The 17,743-nt window shown below is 36.5% G+C and overlaps 1 protein-coding gene across 2 annotated transcripts in view; it reads left to right on the top strand.

Annotated features, from left to right (window-relative positions):
• The window catches only part of PIBF1 (progesterone immunomodulatory binding factor 1), a 129,280-nt gene that overhangs the window by 87,879 nt on the left and 23,658 nt on the right, over window positions 1-17,743 (top strand). For both annotated transcript variants that reach the window (XM_072354617.1, XM_072354626.1), the window contains 3 exons: window positions 132-222; window positions 4,244-4,346; window positions 11,572-11,702. In XM_072354617.1, coding sequence (XP_072210718.1) covers window positions 132-222; window positions 4,244-4,346; window positions 11,572-11,702 — 325 coding nt within the window. The remainder of the gene's footprint in view (window positions 1-131; window positions 223-4,243; window positions 4,347-11,571; window positions 11,703-17,743) is intronic.

Raw genomic sequence — 17,743 nt, 5'->3', positions numbered from 1 at the left:
AACAACTGAAAATGTAGCTTCTAGGGAAAAGAAAAAAAAAATGCATATGCATAACTTTATAAGCTCTTGCATTCTAATTATTTTCTTCACAAGACACCTTACTAATAGTACCTTCCTGCAATTTTCTGCAGTGGAAAATGAAGTTGAAGCTGAAAGGGTTCTCTTCTCATATGGGTATGGTGCTAATGTTCCTACAACAGCCAAAAGACGACTAAAGCAAAGGTAAATAAGTGCCTTTTCTGAATTTATTTGTTCAAGACAAAGTAGATGAAGAGATATACAGCATGTTCAATCATAGAAATTAATCATTTTGGTTAACATAAAGAGGTTTTTTAAAGACTTGAGAATACAGAAATAGAATGAAGAAAACATATTGTATTTAATACATATCTTTCAGGAAATTAAGAAGGGTAAAGTTTCAGATTATCGTTTTATCTTTATGTACTCAGCATTTGATTCCAGTTTCCTCTGATACCAGGTCAGATTCCATCTGATCAATAGATAAAAATAACATGCAGACCAAATAACATACCTCTTGGTCATAGTCATTTTTAAATGATCAATTTATACAACATATTATCTTTAAGAAATAATGTTGGCATTCAAATAGTTGATTGTGTACAACTCACTGTGAAAGATAGGGAATGTAGTTTCATCTACAACATTTTACATCATTTATAATATTTTTAAACTGTGACAGCAAAAAAAAATACTCTGTAATTGTTCAAAATATACCCACATAATATAAAAGGAAAACATAACCTAAGATCAAAATCATGTAATAGTGGGATGATTTAGGTTGAAAGGAACATGTGGAACTTAGTGGAGTCCAGCACCCTGCTCAGAGCAAATCCAATTGCTTAAGACCTTTTCCAGTTCAGAAAATGTTGTTAGTATTGTCTGTCAGATCAGACCTGTCATGTGCTGAGTTAGATACTGCTGTCAGGATCATAAATATTTTATGCAGTACTTAAATTTGGCATAGTTCAGTTTGCTCTTTAGCATTTTCATTCCTTATCAGATTGTTTCTTAGTAAGATTTCTTTTTATACCACCTATGTCACTCCAAAAGTAATGCATCCTATTTATTTCATGGAAACTGTAACAGCTACAAAGAGCACAAGAACACATTGTGGTAGAGAAAGTTCTTAGCTGCAAAACACTATTTTTCATCAATGGAAGTGACCCAGTGTCACTGTTGTCACTGCTGAAACTGTGTTCACGTTCAGTGTTTGATCTCTGTAAACATTCAGCAAGTGTCGATTAATGTCAATGGGTGTGATTTTTTTTCCTCGTGGAGGAATTCCATTCCACACCTTTGCTTCATATGCACTTGCATGTCAGATTCCATTTTGTCAGACTGCCCCTCTGCTGCCATCTGTTGCATGGCAACAATGGAACTTAATATTGATGGGAAGGTTCATCCTCTACCACCACCATCTGCCTCTGGAATTGTGAGACAACATAATAAAATAGGAGGTATAGCTTTTGGAACAGCCCTCTTGAATAGAATCCTAGAAATAAGGCAAAGCTGCCTATTCGAGCTTAACACATGATGGAGTCTGTGCTTTTTTGGTTCTATTTGGCAGAAGCAATTATCTCATGTATTTGTATGTTAGTGCCATACACCCGTACTAGTAAATTAAATATTTCTGGGAACATTCTCAAGCACAGAGGTGAAATAGCACGTAGTAGCACACTTCCACAAAACTGAATTCTCAGTGTAGGTTAGTTGCATGTGTATTACTTACTAGCAGTGTTTGCTGGACCAAATTAACTCCTCCATTGTGCCTAGAATCTGTTTGGGATTACTACATTCTTGAGTTTACTTTATGTTACAGTGGAATAAAAAAAATTTTAAATGTCCAGAATTTCATATCTTTGGAGATGAAAATTTCTAAGAATTTTTAAAAGTTTTAGCACTTTTCTGAGTTATTTTTTTCCCGCCACATTAGGTTCAGTTTAGATTATTTACACATTCAAGGACCTTTGTCCTTTTTGTTTTAAATTTAAGCTACTTGAAAAACAAACCAAGACGCATACTTAACATAGTTACTTGTGCTTATCTTTAAATCCTTGCACATTCAGATCAAGTTCACTGAACAGTTGTAACTGGAATAACTATGATGGGCTACACATCTATAGATGTGACACTTAGGGACATGGTTTAGTGGGTGTGGTGATGATAGGTTGACAGTTGGACCTGATTATTTTAGAGGTCTTTTGTAACTTTAATGATTCTGTGACTCTACATTCCCCAAGTTGCAATGGGAAAGTATCACTGTTTCCCCTTGCACTTCAAACATTAATGTGTAAGACCCCTGACTAGAAATATTAGAGATGAGGTTGATTTCTGTTTTGTACTAAATGAGATCCTAATGCACATCTCGTAACTCTTAAGCTAAAATCAGAAAAACTAGCATGAGGAAGTCTGTTTTTCTCAGTTAATGTTTATACAGTCTGATACTCTTCCTGGAGAAACTAAGAGAGAACCAACCTTTTAGTGAGTGCTATTGCCAATTTCAGGTCTTTCTTCTCATAAAAGATGAACGAGTATCTGTGTGAGGGTAGGACTGTAACACAGAATACGAAGAAATTAAAATCAGGAGTTCTACAAAATCTAAAAGTATGATCGTTTTTACTGAAGGGAAGGTGGTGGATATGACTGGTCAAATTTTCTGAGAAAGTATACATACTCAGGTAGCTTTACATCTAATACTTCAATCCTCAACTTAAGAACAAACAGAATTTCCCAGTTGGTCAGCTGTAAACCACTTATACTCGTACATGTTCAACATCATAGTCCAAAACTTGTTATTTTTTTTATTTATCAATTTAGGTAAATGTTTTCAGTGTATGGAAGGTATACACTGATTCTGAGATCTGAACTGGAGTGAATCCTCTTTCTTCAATGTAGATGTTTTGGGAAAAATGGCATGCATTTGATTGAAACGGTAGATTGTTGTGTAGAGCCATTAGTTCAGCGGTTAATGCACATAAAGGGATAAGTACGTTGATTGGTGGCTATAGAGTACCAAAATATGGAGGCATACAGTGAAACCTTATTGAGATGTGGTCATTTACCAAGCTGCTGAGTCCTGCAAAGATGCCAGGACTCATTATAAGATAAATATCCAAATACAAATTTAGATATCTGATCATAGGTTTAGGACAGACTTTAGCATTTTAATCAATTTACCTCTGATTAATACAGTCAGTGAAGTTTTGAGTACATTTGAGTACATTTCAGCACATCCAAGAGTCTGTTTTAGTGGAATATGTTCAGGCTCTCCTGTCTATCGAATAGGATTAAGTGACTGTAATAACAGACTGAAAGACTGGCTTAGATACCTGGAAGGAGGCTTTGCAATTGTATGCTAAATCTTCCCATTGCTGCCTATGGAACTATGTTATTGAATTGATGATGAACTCTTTCTAATATTGGACAATATGCAAGAAGTTGTAGCACTTACGCAGATGAATAATTCTTTTGTGGATCTGTGTAAGACTTTATTTAAAAAAACAAAGAAAATATATTGGTCACAATATTTAAGTAGCATAGTAAATATCAGACAAAATGATTCTGCCTTTGTTTAGAAAATAAGTATTACAATTTTGCTGCTTTTCTACAAGATATATGTTGGTATGTATTTTTAAAATTGACTTAAGCGGAAGCCACTTACAGTGATTCCTTAAAGTAGCTAAAAAAGTGGTGGTTGAATCGCCATCCCTGGATGTGTTTAAGAGCCGCTTGGATGTGGTACTCAGGGATATGATTTAGCAGAGGTTTGTTGTTGTGGTATTGTTTTGTGGTTGTTTTTTTTTAAGAGATAGGCTACTGGTTAGGCTGCGGTTGGACTTGATGATCTTCAAGGTCTTTTCCAACCTGAGTAATTCTATGATTCTATGATTCTATGAAAAAAGTAAATATTCATGATTAGTTGAAACATCCTGGAAAGATTATTGCAATTACATAGTATTTTACAAATGATATAAATAATTACTTTTTAAGAAGTATTACCGTGACATAACTACGGGAATGCTATTTCGGTGCTGTTAAAGTCTGCAATGTTTTCACTGTTCTTTTAACTTCAACAGTTCTGCATGGTTTCACTGTATAGTTTTATATTAGTATTTAATCATTGATGAATAATTAAGGCAATCATGTTTTGAAGTATCATTGTGAGAATTTCTTTTGCATAGTTTGGAAAAAAATCAACTTGAGCTTGTTTTTCTTGGCACAGTGTTCACTTGGCAAGGAGGTTACTGCAGCTAGAAAAGCAAAACTCGTTGCTTGTAAAAGATCTGGAACATCAGAAGGAACAAGTAACACAGATTTCACAAGAGGTAAATTATTGCTCAAAAAAAAAAAATCAAATGTGTAGAAACTATAAACATGGCAGAACAGCTGTTCATAAAATGGAATATTTTCTAAACACTGTTTATTATCTATTTGATGTTAAAAAAAAAGGCCTCATAATTAATCAAAACTCTACGTTAAATGTTCTCAAAGAAGTTTATATTGTATTTTGAAATGAAGATCAAAAGAGGGATTACTTTATAGGCTAAACAAGAATGTAGACGAGACAGACAACGTTCTGATTTCTGAACAGAAAACCAGCTAGCCAAACAAGTTTGTTCTGTTTGATAGTTAATTGTTCAATGAATACCTCATTGCATTTTACAAAGCTGTGCCCTTAAATCACTTCTGAAGATATTTCTGTGAATCAGTTTCTACTTTGCTGAGTATATACAAATCTAAGTTCAATATACAAATCTAAGGAATGTTTGATTTAAGCTGTTTATATATATATATATATATACTCATATATATATATGTGATAATTTTTTGAAAGTGTTACTGCGTATTAAATTTCATAAGTATGTATATGATAGCTTATATTATTAGCATAAATTGCATATTACACTGACTTGGCAAATAAACACTGTAAGATGATCATTTTGCAATCTTTCAGAATTAAGCTGAACTACGTTTTTGAAATATTTTTAAGATTGTCTTACCAGACTGTTAGCAACCAAGGAACTCTGTCTTGATTTGCTGTTAGGTAATGCCACCATATGAAATTTCTAGGCTACCTGCTTTGGAAAGGTTTTTGTTTGTTTGTTTGTTTTAATTTTAACAGTAATTGTGAATAAGGATAACTATCCTGGCCTGCATTAGAAATAGCGTGGCCAGCAGGTGCAGAGAGGTAATCATCCCCCTGCACTGGTGAGGCCACACCTTGAGTACTGTGTTCAGTTTTGGGCCCCTCACTACAAGAAATAACATTGAGGCCCTGGAACGTGTCCAGAAAAGAGCAACAAAACTGGTGAGGGGTCTGGAGCACAAGTCATATGAGAAGCAACACAGGGAGCTGGGATTGTTTAGTCTGGAGAAGAGGAGGCTCAGTTGAGACCTCATTGCCCTCTGAAGGGAGGTTGTGATGAGGAGGGGTTTGGCCTCTTCTCCCAGGCAACAAGCAGGACCCAAAGAAATGGCCACAAGTTGTAACTGAAGAGGTTTAGACTAGACATAAAAAGAAACTTTTTCTCTCAGGGAGTGGTCAGGCGCTGACATGGCCTGACCAGGGAGGTGGTGGAGTCGCTGTCCCTGGCAGTGTTCAAGAGGCATCTGGATGAGAAGCTCCGAGATATGGGTTGGTAGGTTAGTAGGTAGTAGTGGTAATGGGAGGACAGTTGGACAAGATGGTCTTGTAGGTCCTTTCCAACCTTGTGATTCTATGATTCTATGTAAGTACTTTACAGTGCAAATATTTGAATGTTCTGCATATTTAAAAGTATGTGTACTTAGATGTGTTTGTTTTTATACATCATCACATATATGTCAACAGTGAATATTTATATATTTATTTGTTTATAGATAATACTAGATTTATTATAAATTCTCCCAGATACATGTTAGTGATTTGTATTTGATTAAAACATATTTATCATATATTCTTGACTTGAAGATTCCAGGGCACTGGTGAGTCCAATGATATATTCAGTGATATCCTTGATAGTTTTCTTAATAATTAATAAAATCTGTGCTTTATTCTCCTTTTAAATGTCTAGCTTCCACTTTCATAGACTTTGTTCTTACACGGTGTGGTTTGTATTTGTTTCTAGATCAGTAAATAAAGATTTAGAATTACAGACTTTAATTCATATTCTTGCAGAATTCTACTGGAACAACTTCCCCTTATTTTTTTGGAAGAATGGAAGAATTTTCATGGGATGTTGTTTTGCCTTTTCTTGATCTTTTGTCATATAATTGTGTATTTTAAATCAGGATGTGACTCAGTAGTAAGTTAAATAAATATCTTAGACTGTTAGCTAATGCACAGCAGCTACTAAGCCTGTTAAGCTCTTATAAGGTTAAATAATAAATCTTTTAAAATTTGCTTTCTATTTAATTCATGTTTGGCATTCATGTCTAAATGCTTCATTGGGCTGCTTTTTTTTAATATGATTATTGGGTTTTTAGTTTCATATCTCTTATTTCAGCCATTCTGGTTGCCATTCAATAAGAGCACAGACTTTTTACACTTGTTATTTATGGGCTAGGAAGTAGATAGCTGTTCTTCTGTACAAACTAGCATTCTGAGGACAAAAAATGTTACTAAAAATTGTGTTTTCTTCAAAATTATATTCAGTCTTATTCTGCCTCTGCAATAGTGGGTTGTGTTGTTTCTAGGGTTTATTTGCTCCTTATTAAGAGTTATTTGCCTACTAGTATCAACTTTTCGCACAAAACTGTAACTTCTCTTGTAAATTATCTGTATTTCTTATCTTACGCATTTTTTGTTATCTTTATGACTTTTATTTCTTAAAATTCAGTTTGCTATTTCTACTGTATCCCTTGAACTAGGATGAGTTTTTACTCGATGGTAACTGCTTTATTGATTGATTGTTTGTTTCCAAAGAACTGAGCAACCTACATCAAGCTCAGATGCCCATTATTATTCTTTTCACTGTTAGTTTACACATCTAGATGGAACCTAGAACACAGATTGCATGTTGATGACAAAGTGATTCAACCAACTTTTGTTTTGAACTCAGATTAAGTATTGGGATTGTCCTGTAGTATTTATGATATAACCTTTCTAAAACTGTATGAAAAGAGGGATTGTGATAACTACAGAAAGTGCTCTTCATAAGCTTCTTTTTATGGAGTATCCTCAAAGAAATGTTGCTAAGACCTTATAGAAAGGGAGCTATATATTAAAGGTTTTGTATTGATCTCCTCAGAATGTTTAGTGTTACCAAGAAGAAAATACCCATTTCTCCATAGTTTCACCTGATGAAGTTGGAACCCAGTGTAAAAGTTCAGCTGCTAAAGAAAATTTGTCAGTCTTCACCTGGTCCCATTATAGCTTTTCAGGCTTTATTTTACCATATAGGGTCTTCTATTCTCAGATCTTGGAAGACTGAATATGTAAGAATCTTGTACTTTAAGGTAGAAATCAGAGTTGCTTACAAAAATATAATGCTTTGGCTCAAGGATTACAGTTAATTCATATATATGTTTGTATAAGTAAAATTTATCCAATACATGCATTTGAGGCTTAATGTATTCCAGTTTAATGATGGTCTCTTCTAAGTGTATAGAATAAAAATAGACAGCAAAACACCATGATGGAACGGGATAGCCTTTTTTAGTAAGTGTGACACATACTAGCCAGTAAAATCAGCAAAAGAACAGATGAGTTTAGCAGCATCAAAACAAGCTTACAACACTTGTTCTTTCCCACCAAAGTACTTGAAGTCTCATCAATTAAAATAATGAGGAAATTCACACCAAGGTGACAGCAGCTTTTGAAGCTTCTCAGAGTATGATTTTCTGAACAAGAAATTTTGTTTTTGTTTCTCCTTTAAAAGCAGCCTTAATGTCTTATACGGAAATTTTAGGCCAGCCTAGAGACTGATATTCCATGGCTTGAAACTATTTCCTTGTCATCTAAAGACTCCTTCTGTTGTCTTCCTGAAATAGATCTTTTTGATAGCTTCTGCTCTCAGAGAGCTAATAGCTTAATTTTTTGTTGTTGTTGATTATCAATTTATTGAAGGTAATTTGTTTGTTCAAAAAGATGATTGCCTTTTAATTTTCTACAATGGAATTGGAAATTGCTGCAGAGATTAGCTTCAGGACAGGTAAGACTGCACTGGGTAAGGGACCTAAAGCAAAAAGGCTGACCAAAAAGCTCTTTTTAGGGCTTTTTCTGAAGGCAGCAAAAGCACTGTGCTGGTGCAGGTGGCTGACAGCTTGTGGGCTGGCTGCTGAGCCAGCAGGGTTGGAGCTGGCACTGCCCACTCTTATCTCTTGAGCTTGACCTTGACCCTTTTCTGTGAGGCTAAAAGCAGACCTCAGGAGGGCAGAAGTCAGCTTCTGCCCATATAACATGCCAGATGAGAAAAGGAGAGAAAAGTGTTACTGTCCACTGATAAAACGGAGGAAAGTCCAAGTGTGAGTACAGCCCACACTGCCCATACATTACTGTAGCTGCAGGTGTGGGAGGTGGGTTTTGTGGCATTCTGTTGTCTTTGCTAAGAAGACCAGCTCTACTGACAGACCCTGAAGCCACAGCTTCAAACATGGTCACTACCAGATGGCAGGCTTGCCTCAAGAAGACTGTGGCGACCCAGAGAAAGACACAGAGATTGCACCTCCCAAAGTGTGGTGGACCCTCTTCCTTGCCATAGTCAAACCAAGACAGCCAACTTGAGAGAAGGAATGGCAGCAGGTCCCAGTTCAGAGATGCGGGCAACCCCCATCCCGACCTACCTTGGTTCCCCAGGTGCCTCTATGTAATAGATTTGAAGCCTTGAAACTGGAGGGTGAGGTGGCTGAGGATGAGGTGGGAAGACTGCCTCCTCCAAGCTTTTCTAAGGTGAGTAGGTGAGCTCCACATTTAAAGGCTGCCTCCTCCAGTAAAGAAAGGAGGGTGATTGTCATAGGTGACTCCCTTCTAAGAGGAACTGAGGGTCCAATATGTTGGCTTGCCCCTACCATAGGGAGGTGTGCTGCCTCCCTGGGGCCCAGGTCAGGGATATTTCTAGAAAACTTCCTAGTCTGATCTGCCCCTCTGATTATTATCCTTTATTGATAGTTCAGGCCGGAAGTGATGAGATCACTAACAGAAGCCTGAGGACTATAAAAAGTTATTTTAGGGGACTGGGAAGGTTAGTTGATAGAGCAGGCACACAAGTAGTATTTGCCTGTATTCCTACAGTGTCAGGGAAGAACACTGAGACAACCAGGAAAACCCACCTTATTTGCAAATGTCTGAAAGGTTGGTGTTTGAGGTTCTTTGATCATGGGGCGATCTACCCAACACCTGGCCTGAGGTCTCCTGATGGGTATCACCTATCTCAAAGGGGCAAACGGATCCTTGCCCAGGAGCTGGCAGGACTTGTAGAGAGAGCTTTAAACTAGATATTAAGGGGGAAGGAGATTAAACCAGGCCTGCTAGAGATGAGCCTGGGGGAGGGGTAATGTGCATCTACACCAGTGCATGCAGCATGAGCAACAAACAAGAAGAGTTGAAAGCCATTGTGCTGCACCCTAACTATGACCTAGTTGCCATTACAGAAACATGGTGGGACCACTCCCATGACTGGAGTGCTGCAATAGATGGCTACAAACTCTTCAAGAAGCGTAGGCAAGAAAAGAGAGGTGGCAGTATGACTCTCTACATTAGAGAATGCTTTGATGTTGCTCAGCTTGTGGCTGGGGATGATAAGGTTGAATCCCTGTGGGTAAAGATCAGAGGAAGGGCTGACAAGGCAGACATCTTGGTGGGCATTTGCTATAGACAGCCGAACTAGGATGAGCAGCTGGCAGAAGCTACATGATCACCAGCCCTTGTCCCTGTGGGGGATTTCAGCTTCCCCAACATATGCTGGGAATACAACACAGTGCAGAAGAAGAACTCTAGAACGTTTCTGAAGTGTGTGGAAGTTAATTTTATCATGCAGCTGGTAAGAGAGCCTACAAGAGGAGCTGCCCTGCTAGACCTGCTGTTCACAAACAGAGAAGGTCTGATGGCATTTGTGGAGGTCAGGGGCTGTCTTGGACAGAGTGACCATGAAATGGTAGAGTTCTCAATTATTCGGGGAGCAGCAAAGCTGCTAACTTGGACTTCCAGAGGGCAGACATTGAATTGTTCAGAAGACTAGTAGGGGGAGTCCCCCTCTTAGAGAGTAAAGAGGTCCAAGACAGATGGTTGCTCTTCAGGAAGGAAGTCTTAAAGGCACAGGAGCAGACTGTCCCAGTGAGCCATGAAGTGAGCCAGTGAGGAAGAAGAATGGCGTGGATGAATAAGGAGCTGTTCTTGAGGCTCCGGGAGAAAAAGAGAGTCCACCTCCAGTGGAAGAATGGACAGGTGACTCAGAAAGAGTACACAGACGTTGTTAAGATGTGTAGAGAGAAAATCAGAAAGGCAAAAGCCCAGCTTGAAGCAAACCTGGCCACTGGGGTAAAAAGGAAAAAGAAACTGGATGAGGCTGGGAATGTGACCACCAAGGATAAGGAAAAGGCAGAGGTTTGGAATGCCTTCTTTACGTCTGTATTTAGGGATCAGACCGGTTTTCCTCAGGGTACTCCACTCTCTGACCTGGTAGTCTCAGCTGTGGAGCAGAGAAAACCCCTGATGATTCAGGAGGAAACAGTCAAGAGACTTACTGCTCCAACTGGACTGCCACAAGTCCATGTGGCCTGATGAGATTCATATAGGCTTGGGGCTGAGTGGCTGGATGACTGTGAAGAGGAAAGGTGTTGGTTGATGCTTGGCTGAACATGAGCCAACAGTGTGCCCAGGTGGCCAAGAAGGCCAACAGCATCCTGGCCTGTGTTAGAAATAATGTGGCCAGAAGGAGCAGAGAGGTGATCATCCGTCCGTACTCAGCCCTGGTGAGGCTGCATCTCGAGTACTGTGTTCAGTTTTGGGCTTCTCCCTGCAAGAAAGACATTGAGGCCCTGGAACGTGTCCAGAGAAGGGCAACAAAATTGGTGAGAGATCTGGAGCACAAGTCTTATGAGGAGCAGCTGAGGGAGCTGAGATTGTTCGGTCTGGAGAAGAGGAGGCTCAGGGGAGACCTCATCACACTCTACAACTTCCTTAAGGATTTGGCCTCTTACCTCAGGCAACAAACAGGACCCAAGGAAATGGCCACATTGTACCAGAAGAGGTTTAGATTAGACATAAGAAAAATCTTTGACATAAGAAGGAACTTTTTCTCTCAGAGAGTGGCCAGACACTGGAATGGCTGCCCAGGGAGAAAACCTCTTTTTTTTTTTTTTTTTCCCCTCCATCAGTGAGAGCTGTTAAATTAAAACTCTTGGAAATGCATATTTAGGGAATACAGATAGTGATTGTAGTGAAAACATAGAAAATTTAGAACACAAGTAAGAAGATAATTTACTAGATATTAATTTGGAGATAGACTGTGGCATTTTTTATGAGACAGCACGTTTGCTTTTTATATTACTGTGTAGTTAGTAATAATTGTGATTCAATAACTTTCTGTCTTTTACAAAATTACTGATGCTATTTTTTTTTTTCTTTGTCAGCTTGACAGAGCAAATTCTTTGTTGAGTCAAGTACAACAGCCCTACAAATACCTCATTGATACTGTGCAACAGAGAGATTCTCAAATAAGTGTACAGAAGGAGCATATTGCAGAACTTGAAAAAGATGTCAGGTAATTAAATTTCCTGTTAATTTATTTTAAACTGAAAGTAAAACCATTTCTGTATTTAATTAATCATTAAATTAATCATCAAATAAATGTATTTAATGATAAATATAAAACTCTGTGTTATTGTCCATAAAGTAGCAAATACAGACATCCAATCCTTGACCAGTCCAGTCGCTGAGATGGAAAAAACCCTTAAGACCGTTAACCTAATGCTGCCAAGTCCACTGCTGAACCATGTCCCTACGCACCATATCCATAACTTTCTTAAATATATCTGGGGATGTGTTCCAATGCCTAACCAACCTTGAAGAAATTCTTCCTAATATCCAATCTAAACTTAACGTAGTGCAGCCCGAGGCTTTTTCATAGTACATCCATTGAGAGTATTAGGATGGTTTGAAATAGCATTTTTTAAGCCTTTAGGAAGAATACCTAAAAGTTCTCTTATCCAAATAAGTCTATACACAAATGCATTTATAAATAAAGTGAAATTTTCACTCATAGTCTCTGTCAAGATATTTTTTCTAGGCTTATTATTAGTAGATCATTCCTTTTGTTCCAGAAAACAAATATTTTTATTACTTCCCTGAACTTGATATATTACAATATATAATATGTAAATTATACTTTTCTAGAAGATGAAAAATCACAATAATAACTACATATGTAACATCTTACCTTCCAATTATGAGTGAAATAAAGAATTAGTCAATAATAAACAAAATTTTCAGAAAGAGGTGACATGAAAAAAGTCAGTAGCTGGGGGAAAAAAATGGATATTTGCGTATTTTTCAGTCTTACATTTCTTTAAATGAAGTCTTCATATTTGCTTGATAGTAGATTGATCAGTTTTCTCAATGTGTCAGTTTTATGCCATTAAAGCATAAAAGAACCTACATGTATTCTTAGCACTGATTCTCTTCAAGTTATTATGGTTTATCACAAACACTCCGTATGCCCTGGTATTACTCCTAAATTGAGCCTACAAATTTAGGCATTTAAATTAGGAACTTGGCCAAGTCAGATTTTCTTTAGTAGCTCATTGAGGAAGTAGTTCAGATTTTGGATGGAGTGAGCCTCATGTGAGAGATGCTTATTAATCTTCATTGGCTATAGAGGGAATTTTTGGCCTCTTAAAATTTATCTGCACCACATAGCGAGTAAATAGAGAAGCAGTACTGTACTGTGGCAAGCCAAGGTGTGCTCACAAGGTGTGCTCACCACAGCTCAGTCTTTCTTTAAATGAAATTATAGCCTGACAAGAAACTATTTGCATCCTGAATGGTTTTGTAGCAGAAAGGTAACACTTCGCACATTGGGTGTTTTGGTAAGAGGTTTTTTTTCCCACGGTTTCCCTTTTTTTTTTTTTTTTTTCCTTTGAAACAGAAATATCTAATATTCCCTTTTACATTTTTATCTTTGCCATAATTCCATTGTCCAGTGAAATTATTGGAAATATCTCTGTGTTTTTTTGTTTGTGTCAGTAGTCCCTAATTCCACTGTTCATACTTACACATTTAAACCAAATTTCCTAAATTGTTAGCTGAGAGTCCCTTGAGCGCTGGAGAAATCATAATCTAGTATAAAATTGATAATACTGATCACAGGCTTTCCTGTATCTGTAACTGGCATCAAAGTTAGAGGAAGGCATTTCTAACTAGAGAACTATTACATTCCAGCAATCTTCTATTATGACAGTAGCCTTTTGAAACTACTGATGACAGATTTAAATTAAAATATCACTTTGGTGACTTCAGATTATTTTGTAGAACGCCATCTCTCAGCTGTCAAAGAATCTGAATATGGTTTAAGTAAATTAATGATAAACCCTGCAAAATATGTGTCAGGTAGTGCTCTGCTGAATGAGAAGATTTAGACCAGTACTCCTATCAGTCGTTCTTAGTCTATTAAACATTATTTTATTGGTTTGTGTGTAGAATATTTTTGAGAGGGTGAGTTCAGGGAATTAATGCTGCTGAGGGAAGGGCCTAAATTCTACAGATAATGTTGGTGCTATTAGAAAACCAAATAGTGCAAAAACTTAATTATGAAACCCCAAGGTCCACTTTAACTACAGTAGCTTATGTATCCATATCCATAAGCGAAATTCTAGAGCCAAGGCTGTCTTTCACAACCCCTATATGTAAATTTCTTCCTTACATGGGGAATATTGTGTAATTATTCAAATAGTATTCAAGGTTGTTTGTGTCAGTAGTTGGCAAGTTGAAAAGAGAGACATGGTCAAAATACCAAAATGAATGAAAACCTGAAAGTAGTCAGTAGTTGTGTGCTTAACTGCTTAAGCACTGTTTAATTTTATGTGTGAGTTGGTTACCACTCGAAGATGAAAGGTCAACTGAGGGACAAACAAAGCCCTATAAAATGTTGCCCATGTGTATCTTCATTACCACTCTCCTCCCCATCCAACTCTGAATTCTCCTGGGCAGGATACTGACTGTGTGCTGGCATTCTGCAGTGGAGCTGAAGTGTGACTGGGAGGAGGCCACCTTGTATACTTGTGAACTTGTGTACCCGCAGATATTCTCAGGTCTTGAATGACAACCCATCTACAGGATGAATTTATAGGTCTACATATTTCAAAATACTTTATAAAGTAACCTCTCATTTATGTTAACTCAAATAGCACTTATTAATAAAAGTAAATAGTGATGGTGGTGGAGCAGTTGTGTGTATGTGCATGACTCCTTCATATTATAAAGAAAGCTCTCTAGCATGCAGTTCTTTAACCAGAAATGAAAACACTACATTTAGCTCTCCTTTTGAAAAGAAATGCCTTGTAACTATGTCATGCTGTGGGCAAACAAGACTGTGAATTTCATTCTTGTGTGTGTAGTGAAGTAATTGTAGTTTTGGTACATAGTTTTGTGCTGAAACAGCTAGGTATATAAATAACTGGAGACATTACACAGGACTTCATTCATAAAGAGAGAGTATTTATTTTAAATGTACTCAAATTTCTCCATACCAGTGGCTGATTTTAAAAGTGGTTCGCTTATCCAAAAGCACTCCTCAAAAGCCTAACTGTGTGGCAAATCTAGAAGCAGAATAAGGATTTTGCTAAGAAGCCGTGAGCTGAAATGTTTTTTACTCAAACATTTTGGGTTCCCTAATTGCCTTCCAAACATTATAGAGCTTAGCCTACAGTGTTAGTTGACTTTTTCCCATCATAGAATGAGCAATGAGCTTTTTGTGAGAATATTACCATTCTGTTAAATATGCATCATCTATCCAAACACTAATGTAAGCTGCTTGTGAAACAACAGTTGTGCAACTGTTTCATTTTTCTACAGATGTATGGTTAGTGGCCCATACTACAATTTATATAAGTACAACTTAAAAATATATATGTAGTTGGATTTTTTTGCTGTTGCTTACTTACAATTTAAAAAAGAAATCATTTCCCAATTTGGATGCTATACAGACTAGAGTTCTTAAGCCACCTAAAGGAATCCGGTTGAAATTGTCAAACAGCAGACTTCTAAATGTCTTCAAAAATTTGATCTATGGTTATTGTGCTATGGCTGTACAATGAGAACTCAATTTTTTTTTCATACATTCTCTTCTCTAAAGAACTTTTATTTGAAAACTTTTTATATCTCTCTTTTTAACTGCACAAATTAAAAGAAAAATACTTAATGGTTTAAAACCTACTCTGTGTTCATCATCGTTTGCAGAGAAGGGGTATACTCACATTATAGATTTAGTTTTATGTACAAAGCCATTTTATATACTATTTTGTTAATTTCATTTTGTGTGTGTGTGTGTGTGATATTTGGATATGATAATAAGATGCAAAGAAATAATCCAAGATTGAACTTAAACTTTCATAAACTTTCTTAAACTTTCAACTTAAACTTGAAAGTAACAAACATAAGGGTACAATCCTTATTTCATAAATATTTGGGATCACAGTTCTACAGAAAATAAACTATTTTTTGTCAAACCGAATAGAAGCAATAATAAAAGCCAATAATACCTAAAACTATGTTTATTTAGTGTGTCCAGCACAAACATATTATCCAGAACATTTCATAACAGAAACTTCTGGTCCCGGCCCTCCAGCCAGTTCTTTACTCAGCAAAGAGTAAGCTATGGCCCACCTGCTTGTTCAGGTGTATACTGTGCGAGACAGTGTTAAAGGCTTTGTTGAAATGTAAGTAGACTGCATTAACAGCTTTTCCATCTTCCACCAGGTAGGTTACCCAATTACAGAAAGATATCTCATTGGTCAAGGATCTGCCTTTCATGAATCCAGATCAGTAGAGTAATCTATTTGCGAGGTCGCAATTTTTCTACCAACATAAAGAGAGGGTACTAGTATGTGGTTAGGGATAGAAAAAGCTGACCTTTGAACAGCAGGTTTCACTTAAGTGAGCTGAAATGAACTTTAAGGGAACTGCTGTCTGCTTAGTTACACCACAAATTAAAACTGGATTAGTTTAAATTGCTTGTTGATGGACATGTGAGATGGCTTGAAGTTAGAACCTCATAGACCTCTTATATCCAAGACACCTGTTAGAACACTTTCCTAACAGGGACTGAAATGGTCTTCTTCCCCAAAGTGAACTTTCAGAAAATTTTACTTGATCATTATAGGTGTGAATTTATTAACAGTCTGATAACTCCACTTTTTCATCATCTTAAATGTATATACGCCTCTTTTGCAATATTGTTTCAGAAGTATATGAATTACTTCCTTCTGATGGCAATGATGAAAAAACAATTATTGCAGAACTGCTAAGTCTGAAGTCTGTGTGTGCTTTGGTAATTCTGCTCTCATAGGTTTTTTACATACAACAGAAAACAAAGTGTTACTGAATGACACAGCAGTCTAATTCCTGTATTTTATCCAAAAAAAAAAAAAAAAGAAAATTAGAATAATGCTGAGACTGCTCCACATGGGTTGGTTTTGTCATTCTTACAGAAGATATAACTGGTATAACTAGAATAGGTTTTACTCTGTGGATGAAATTAAACCCTGAACATGAATTTCTGGTTAGTCATGAACACTGATGTATGTGCTTATTCAGTACAATATTTAAGGTGTACAGGAACTTTTTATTATTGCTTCTCTAATAAGTTTGTGAGTCACTGTCTGAAACGATTGGTTTCTGCTCTGAGAAAATCCAAGAAAAACTTTTGTATCAGTAAATTACAACAAATGAACCCAAGAAAAAATAGTACAGCAATTTTATGATGATTAAAAACATCACAGAAAAGAACACTCTTGAAAATAGTATGATAGTTTTGTAGTTCTTTTCATAAATGTGACTACTGCCCTTTTAAGTAACTGAGCAAGGCAGCTAAGCAATTTGACCAGAGTATGCAAAATTTCAGAGTATTAATGAATGCCAGAAGATACTGGCAGCTGAAGTCTCCAATGCAGAGCAACAAGTACATGTTACACATACATCTAAAGAAAATGTTGATTTATTTTGTTGATAATTTCTGGATCAAGTATTGGGAATACTAAATAATTTGTGTTTGCAATATACATAATTGCTCTACTCAATTTCTAAAGCTTTAATGCATTTCCTTTTGAGCTCATGGTCTGATTTAGTACTGCATGTTTGTGTTCCATATGCAGAGTTGAATTTTGCATAGTTGCTGATGTATGTTACAGTTTATATTTCATTAAGTCACAGCAATGGTACAACATTGTTCTACTTAGAAAAAAATTGTCTATTTTAAGAAAACAGATTATGTCCAGACATTATGTATGCATTTGTGTGAAGTTTATTATTGGAAACTGATGTTTGAGATAAATATGAAAATTTATTTAGCTATATTAGATGAATTGCTACCTAAAATCAGAATGTGTGTGCAAAACAAAATGTTCATATTATAAAACTGTTTTAAAAGGGACAATTAAAGCTAATTATGCTAAAATAGTTTTCATGCTGTTTGTAAGAAAAACTTGATTCTTTTGAGTCTTCTGTAGTATAAATAAAAAAAAAAAAAAAGCATTTGAAATTTGTGCAGAAACTGCAGAGCTGAAAGAAGAAGCTGCATCTTGATATTTC

The sequence above is a fragment of the Excalfactoria chinensis genome, chromosome 1 (assembly GCF_039878825.1).
Source record: "Excalfactoria chinensis isolate bCotChi1 chromosome 1, bCotChi1.hap2, whole genome shotgun sequence".
Classification (NCBI taxonomy): Eukaryota; Metazoa; Chordata; class Aves; order Galliformes; family Phasianidae; genus Excalfactoria; species Excalfactoria chinensis.
This window is presented reverse-complemented; position numbering and strand designations above follow the sequence as displayed.